Source organism: Microtus ochrogaster, chromosome 4, assembly GCF_000317375.1.
Source record: "Microtus ochrogaster isolate Prairie Vole_2 chromosome 4, MicOch1.0, whole genome shotgun sequence".
NCBI classification, from domain to species: Eukaryota; Metazoa; Chordata; class Mammalia; order Rodentia; family Cricetidae; genus Microtus; species Microtus ochrogaster.
Genome location: NC_022011.1, coordinates 39,285,036 through 39,293,581, shown reverse-complemented (window position 1 = coordinate 39,293,581; position 8,546 = coordinate 39,285,036). Strand labels below are relative to the sequence as shown.

The 8,546-nt window shown below is 48.9% G+C and overlaps 1 protein-coding gene across 1 annotated transcript; it reads right to left on the bottom strand.

Annotated features, from left to right (window-relative positions):
- Positions 1 to 4,502: 4,502 nt before the first annotated feature.
- On the bottom strand, positions 4,503 to 5,297 carry LOC113455939 (golgin subfamily A member 2-like; the record flags this gene model as incomplete). The annotated part of the gene is made up of 2 exons (XM_026778626.1): positions 4,503 to 4,762; positions 5,126 to 5,297. Coding segments are annotated over 2 exons (432 nt in total), but the record flags the coding sequence as incomplete, so codon positions are not given.
- Between the last annotated feature and the right edge of the window lie 3,249 nt (positions 5,298 to 8,546).

Genomic DNA, 8,546 nt, shown 5'->3' with positions numbered 1-8,546 from the left:
CAGTTACCCTGAGGAATCCTCCCCAGGGGCAAATACCTGTCGAGTGGTCCCAATTCCCAGGTAGCCACCCTCTGCGGTGCCCTTGGTTTCCTTGCTTGCTTTAACTTGTGAACCTGAAGTTCCACCGAGTTTGTTGTACTGAGTGTTATCCACACATCTTATATTCCACCCTTCGTGTGTGTGTATGTGTGTGGTGCATGCATATGTGTGTGCATAGCTGCATATACCAATGTATGGTGGCTTGTGGTGGTCTGAATGAGAAATGTCCCCCATAGGTTCATGAACTTGAACACATTAGAAAAGTAGTTAAGTATGAGCCAACTGGCCAGCAAGCGGCATCTTCCATGATACTGCTGCACTTGGCCATGTGGATTTCCTGCTCAGAGATGAAGCTGCATGAACTAGCAAGCAGCCCACCTTCATATTTCTGCTTGATTTTCTGCCCTGACTTCCCTGATGGTGGACTGCAACCTTGGAGTAAGCTGAAATGTCTATCATAGCAACAGAATGAACTAGAACACTTAGGATGTGCGGATGTCAGCGGCCATGGATGAAACTGCGAAGCAAGTAGAGGACTTGAATGTCACCCCTGAGAGTGGAGTGGATGGAGTGATGGAGAGAGGGACGACGGGAAGGAGACAGAAAGGGAGCGGAGGACAATTCTCATACTTCCATTTTGATCATTCAAGCCACACAGCTGAAGTCAAGGTTAAACGTGTGAGAAGATGAACAGAAAGATGGGTATGGACGTCATATGAATCCAGCTCACAAGACTGGAGACTATTTAGGCTTTCTTCCATAAGAGAAAGGGCAGGTGTGGGCATACAGTCCACCTCAGCACCTTACTCTCAGTACAGACATTGCTTTGCATTGCGTCTGGTGGGTAGCTCACACAGATAGCCACTACCAACCAATCAGACTCAAGAAAGTAGAGGAAAGATGTTTGTTCTCTGATGCCTCTCATCCAAGGCAAGTGTGCTGGCTAGTGCTTTTTTTTTGACAAGTCAACACAAACCTCAACATATCTGAGAAGAGGATTTTCATTTGGAAATTGTCTCTATCAGAATGGCTTGTTTGGGGACATTTTCTTAATTAATGATTGATATGGGAGGGCCTAGCTCATTATGAATGGTGCCACCCTGGGCAGCTGGTCCTGGGTTGTATAAGAAACCAGGCTAATGAGCTGAGTGGTGGTGGCACACGCCTTTAATCCTAGCACTCAGGAGGCAGAAACAGGCAGATCTTTGTGAGTTCAAAGCCAGCCTGGTCAACAGAGTGAATTCCAGGACAGGCTCCAAAGCTACAGAGAAACCCTGTTTTGAAACATCAAAAGAAAAGAAGGAGTAGGAGGAGAAGGAGAAAGAGAAGAGGAGGAGGAGGAAGAGGAGGAAATCAAGTGAGCTGGACTACAGCCACACTGAAATAAACCCTTTCCTCTCCAAGTTGCTTTTGGTCATTGTGATTGCTATTTTTGCAGGGAGGGGGAGTTTCAAGACAGGTTTCTCTGTGTAACAGCCCTGGCTGGCCCCAAACTCACGTTATAGACCAGACTGGTCTTGAACTCATGGAGATCTGCCTGCCTCTACCTCCCAAGTGCTGGCATTAAAGGTGTGAGCCACCATCGACCAGCTGCGATTGCTTTTCTTGGTTGTCAACTTGACTACATCTGCAATTAATGAAAACCTAAATGAGTAGGTACACCTGTAAGGGATTTTTAAAAGTTAGATTATTTGAAGTGGGTAGACCTACTTCTAACTTCTGGATCTTTGAGGTGGTTTAATCCAGATCTTTTGAGGTGGGAAGCCCCACCTTTAATCTGGTCACGCCTTGTTCTTACTGCCCACATAAAGGACGAAAAAAACTCTGTTTGCCTGCTTTCTCTCTCTCTCCCTGGCAAATCCATTCCTTCACTGGCATTAGAGCCTACTTCTTTGGGATTCCAGTGCAGATTGAAGACCAGCTGAGACATCCAGCCTCATGGACTGAACAATTACTGGCATTTTGGACCTTCTATTATTGGACTAGCTGGACCACAGCTCATAAGCTATTCTAATAGATCCCCTCATTCTATGAATGAATCCCCTATAAATACCCTTTATATATTCATTCTATCTGTTCTGCTCCTCTACAGAACCCTGCCTGACATAGTCATAGTCTTTATCACAGATGTAGAAACCTTACTAAGGTAGTGAGAATGCCATCAGTGTCTAGTTATGCCCATGCTTACCTACTATCCACCATGGTCTTGCTCTATCCCTAGGTCACCGAGAAGACAGATGGAGGGCAACACCCTAGGTCAGCATTTCAGTTAGGGTTCTCTGTCCCATTTTTTCTTTTTCTAGATTTATATTATGTATATATTGTTCTGCCCCCATGTATACTTACTAGCCAGAAGAGGGCACCAGATCTCATTACAGATGACTGTGAGCCACCATGTGGTTGCTGGGAATTGAACTCAGAGCCTTTGGAAGAGTGCTCTTAACCCATGAGCCATCTCTCCAGCCCTGCCGCATCTTTCTAAGTGCCTTCCATGGGACTGTGTGGAGTCTTCTCACATCTGAGAACCCATCTAAATCCTATAACATTCCTGGGAAATCAGGGCCATCACCCACTTTATAGGCAGGAGGGAGATCAGGGCCATCACCCACTTTATAGGCCAGGGGGAGATCAGGGCCATCACCCCACTTTACAGCTGGGAGGGAGATCAGGGCCATCACCCCACCTTACAGGTGGGAGGGAGATCAGGGCCATCACCCCACCTTACAGGTAGGAAGAGTAATATCAAAGACCAAGAGAACACCAGTGTGCTGCAGGTGATAGGAGGCAGAAGTAGATGCAAGTGGAGGGCAGTCTCCAAAAGCTCAGCTGGTCCCCGAGGACCTTGTGCAGAAAATCCAGAACAGGCTGGGTGGACATCCTGGGAACAACAACTTTCCCTACCAATAAAATTCCTACCTTCAAAGAACCTAGGAAACTTGACTAATGTGGTCTGGTGCCAAGCCATAAGCAGAGGAAACACCAGCCCCTGAGTGGGAGTGAGAGATGACTGAGGTTGGGGGGTAGGGTTCTATACAGACAGGGATGTGGAGGCCTCTCATTCAGGAAGAGAATAAGGGTTCTGTCCTACCCCGGTTGGAATGAGGGCCCTGGAGCCAAACAGCTAGGGCTGGGGCAGAGCCAGCCAACCTTTGGCACGTGAAGTGCCACCCTGCATTCATGGCAGATAATCTTGGTGATAGTCATCCTGCCAGCAGGCATGCATTCTGAAAGCCCAGTCTGTTTCTGTCTCATAGGGTCTCTGCAGGAAAGCCAAGGGTCAGCAGCCTGTCCCCAGACATAGGCAGAGTTCAGGCTGGTGCAAAACTGGGGGCGGACAGCGTCTGGGCACTGCCTGAGGCCAGATGGCCTCTTTGTGCTCTGTGCTCTAGGAACACTCTCAACCCTCCAGACTGTCCAGTGGACAGAACTGCTGATGCCAGGCCAGGCCAGGCCAGGCCCTAGCTTTGCTATGGTTGGAGCAGCCAGTGCATCCTGGACACAGTTTGCCATTGGATTTGCCTCTCTCTCTGACTTGTGAAGGTGTGGGCAACAGCATCCAGACCCACTTTAAAATGGGAGTAGCTGAATATGTTAGTTGCAAAATAAGTGGGGGCTGGAGAGATGACTCATGGGTTAAGGGTACTTACTGCTCTAACATTCTTCCAGAAAAGGATACTTCGTGGACTTGGTTCTCTTTCCACTTACACAGATCTCAGGTCTGAACTCAGGTCACCAGGTCTGTGCAACAAGCCCTTTTACCCACTGAGTCAACTGCCCAGCCTCTTTGTGTGATTTTTTTTTAAAGATTTATTTATTTATTAATCATACAATGTACTGCTGGCAAGGAAGGCACCAGGTCTCATTATATTACAGATGGTTGTGAGCCACCATGTGGTTGCTGGGAATTGAACTCGGGACCTCTAGAAGAGCAGCCAGTGCTCTTACCCTCTGAGCCATCTCTCCAGCCCCTCTTTGTGTGATTTTTAAGATAGGGTTTCATTTAGCTCAGGGTGAGCCCACTCTGTAGCAGAGGGTGATGTTGAACTCCCGATTCTTCTGCCTCCACTTTCGTGGGTTTACTGTCTCCTTTAGCTCCGTCATGGAGCTCCCCGACTTCTTGGCCAGCTCTTTCTTGACTTGCTGCTCTGACCGCAGCGCACTGGTAATCTCCATGTTCTCATTGGTCTGGACAGAAAGCAGCTGTCATAAGGACCCAGTGTGGCGAGGGTGCCCAGACCTGTATGAGCACCTCCTCCCCCAGAGCAGGGAAGGCTGCTGGATCATTCCCACAGGCCTCACGGGAGGTGGACAGCACCCCATCCCCAGCTCATCACCAGAAGGGGTGAGTGTGTTCCCTGAGTAGGGAGGGCCTGCAAGCTCCGCACCAGCCTGACAAAGCCGTTCTGCAGCTCAGCCAACTGCTCCTTTAGCTCGCGGTTCTGTGACAGCGCTCTGCTGATGGTGGTGCCGTCACTCTGCATGCTCTCCAGGATCTGCTTGCGCTCCTCCGCCTGCTCACTCCAGCGCTCTGCGGCCCGCTCCAGCTCCAGCAGCCGCTCCTCCTGCTCCCGGTTCAGGAGGCTCAGGCTCTCATTGTCCTGTACCTGGGCCCTCAGTTGTCCCGTCAGCTTCTCCAGTTCCTTCTGCAGCTGCTCAACCTCTCCTTGCAGCCGCTCTTCCACCTCGGAGGGCCCAGCTGGAGGCTGTGGGGGTGGTGGCTCCTCTGAGAAAGGAAGCAGGCACAGACACTTGACTTCTCAGACAGGCTCCATTGTGAGTTGGAGTCAGGCTCCTGCCCCAAGCCCTGGCTTCTTTTCTGTCAGGGTCTCAGACCGGGCAAGCATTTCAAGCCACTCTAGTACAGTTCCGTGATGCTCAGCCACCTGCTGGGGTAGCAGTGGCATGCCACCCTGCTTTGCACAGAAGGACACATGCTCAGAGGGATGACAAACTTGCCATCTCCTGGCAGAGCCCGCTTGTTCTCTGCTACAATGCCCGTGTACCCACCTGCCTCCCCAGGGCAACGGAAGCCACCTTTATGGCCTTGGACCCACTTCTGCTCTCAGGTCACCCTCGCCCCACTCACCCGTCTGACTCCTGAGCTCCGCCAAGCTGGCCTCCAGCTCCTGTACCTGACTTTCTCTGTGTTCCTTCTCTTCCTTCAGTGTGTGCACCTGCCCAAAGGCACAGGGAAAAAGCTGGAGATCCCGGGCACCATCCACTCCCAGTCCCACCTCTGCAAAATCGAGGCCCTTAGTCCGTCAGCTGCGCTCCACTGCTGCTCAGGAAGAGCTGAGATCCAGGGACAGGCCTCACCTGCTCTGCCATCTGCTACACCCTCTGCTGCCACATGGCACTCTCTCCTTTCAGGGTCTCTGCATACTGGTCTCTCTCCATCTGGAGCTGTTTCAGCGACTCCATCAGCTGTATCAGTAGACGCATGAGTTACCAAGGGCTGCCCTGGTTCTCACAGGCCCTTGGCCACCTGGGATTGTGCCCTCCTCTCCCCTCACAAATCCTCACCTGAGCCGGGAGGTGAGCCACCATGTGGTTTCTGGGGATTGAACTCAGGACCTCTGGAAGAGCAATCAGTGCTTTTAACCTCTGAGCCATCTCTCCAGCACCCCACCCACCAAGGGAATGTCTATGCAGTCACGCTTTAAGCTTTGTTGTGATAGCTGTCATGAGGAAACTTTTTCCCCAAGTTTTATTGTGTTTAAATATGAAAGAAAAATTGAGCCCGGCAGTTGTGTCACACAGCTTTAATCCCAGTGTTCAAGACAGAAACAGGAGGACCTCTGAGCCTGAGACCAGCCTGGTCTACTGAGTGAGCTGCAGGACAGCCAAGGCTACACAAAACCCTGTCTTTGAAAAACAAAATAAAACAAACAAACAACAGCAACAACAACAACCCACTCAGGGTCAGCCCCCAGGATTTTGGAACAGCCTGGCTAACTAAACCATTCTGAACTAAGTTTCATTCTTTCTCTCCATGGTTTTGCTTCCCATGTGTTTTCTGGGACCCCCACAGCAGGTTACCCTGGGCATATAAGGAAGGCAGGTTGTTGAGCAAGGTAGGGAGCAAGCCCGTAAGCAGCGTTCATCCACCGCCTCTGCTTCAGTTCCTGCCTTCAGGATCCTGCCTGAGATTCTGTCCTGACTTACCTCAGTGATGGGTGATGTCAAAGTGTAAATCCCTTTCCTCCAGAGCTGCTTTTGGCCAGGAGTTTATACCAACAGCAAACAGCACACTAGCTGCTGGGCAGTGGTGGCACACGCCTTTAATCGCCTTTAATCCCAGTACTAGGGAGGCAGAGACAGGCAGGTCTCTGTGAGTTCGGGGTCAGCCTTGGTCTACAAAGTTCTACAAAGTCCGTTCCAGGACAGCCAGAACTGCCAGGACTGCTACACTTAGAAACCCTAAAAGTGTAAAAAAAGAAAAGAAAAAAATATGCTTGTCATTTTCTGAATTTCATATTTGTTGTAATGTTTCTCTTCTCATCTCTATTATTTTTCTGAGACTGACAGTATATGACAGATTGAATATGTATGGTCCCCATAGGCTCTTGTGTTTGAATGCTTGGCCTATAAAGAGTAGCACTATTAGGAGGTATGACCTTGTTGGAAGGAAGTCTGTCACTGTGGGGACTGGCTCTGAGGTCTCATATATGCTCAAGGTATACCCAGTACACAGTTCTTCTTCCTCTACTGCCCGTGGATCAAGATGTAGGACTTTCAGGCCCCTCTCCAGCACTATGTCTGTGTTAGGAGCCATTTTTCTCCTAAAATCATTGCAGAAACCATCACCCTAGGGGAGTCTGCAGAGAACCTCACACCCCTAATTATGTTAGGAATCGTTCTATTGACAGAGCCTACCCCACACCCAAATTTGCTGATGGAGAGCTATCTGGAGAGATATCGGTTTGCAGAACCCACCCCACATTCCAAACTATTTAGTTCCCTAGGTGTGGCAACTCGTGACTTCTTGGCCTACAGTGACCTGACCGAAGATAACCTCCTGCCTACGTGACCAACACGGACCACGTGACCAACATGAACCACGTGGCAAGAGCTCAGACCCCTGTGCCCACCCCCCAACTCCATACCCTATATAAGTTGTACCCCTTCTCTAATAAACAGAGGCTTCGACAGGAACCCCAGCTTGGCCTCATTCCTCTTTTCTAGCTCATATCTTCCAGATAGCGCCTCTCCGGGACCCTGGAATAACTGACCTGCCAGACGGTTACCAACCCTAGACTGGTGACCCGTCGAGGCAATTACATGTCTGCCTGTATGCTTTCATGTTTCCTGCCGCGATGATAGCAGATGGAACCTTTGAAACTGTAAGCCAGCCCCAATGAAATGTCTTCCTTTATAAGAGTTGTCGTGGTCATGGTGTCTGTTCATAGCAATAAAACCCTAAGACACCACGTCTTACAGTGCAGCCTTGCTGAAACTCACTACATAGACCATGTTGGCCTTGAACCTGCAGATTCATTTACTTCTGCTCCCAAAGTGCAAGTATTAATGGCATGTGCCACCATGACTGCCCAATTTTGAATATTGTTGATTAGGGCCTTCTCATTCTTTCTTGTAACTAGTTTGACTAAGGGTTTATCAATACTATTTAAATTTTTAAGAACTCAAAGTTTTATTTTATTGATTCCTTGTATTTGTTTATATCTATTTCATAATAGATATAGGTGTGCCCTGTGTTTATTTCTGTCCACTACTTTTGGGTTTCACTACTTGTTCCTGTAATGATGCTCCTTAAGGTTTGAAAAAAACATTATTTATTTGAGCTCACTCTGTTTTTTTTGGGGGGGTGTTGATTTTTTGAGATAAAGTTTCTCTGTGTAACAGTCCTGGTTGTCCTGGAATTCACTTTGTAGACCAGTCTGGCCTTGAACTCACAAAGATCTGCCTGCCTCTGCCTCCTGAGTGCTGGAATTGAAAGTGTGCACAACCACTGCTAGGCTGCTCTTATTAGTATATTTGTATGGGTATTTGTCTCATGAGTATATGTGAGCCCTGTGTGTGCCTGGTGCCTTTGGAAGCCAGAAGAGAGTGCTGAATCCCCTGGAAATAGAGTTACAGACCGTCCTGAGCTGCCAGATCAAGGAATCAAACCTGGGTCCTCTGGAAGAGTAACCAGTGCTCTTAAGCATGGAGCATCTCCCTAGCCTTCTCTCTGAATTTTTTTTTAAAGATTTATTTATTCATTATGTATACAGTGTTCTGCAGGTCAGAAGAGGGCACCAGATCTTACTACAGATGGTTGTGAGCCACCATGTGGTTGCTGGGAATTAAACTCAGGACCTCTGGAACCGCAGGCAGTGTTCTTAACCGCTGAGCCATCTCTCCAGTCCCTCTCTGAATTTTTTTTTTTTTTTAATATAGCAGCTTGTGGCTACAAATGTCCTGGTCTTTTTTTCTCTCTGTAGCTTTAGAGCCTGTCCTGGAACTAGCTCTTGTAGACCAGGCTGGCCTCGAACTCACAGAGATCC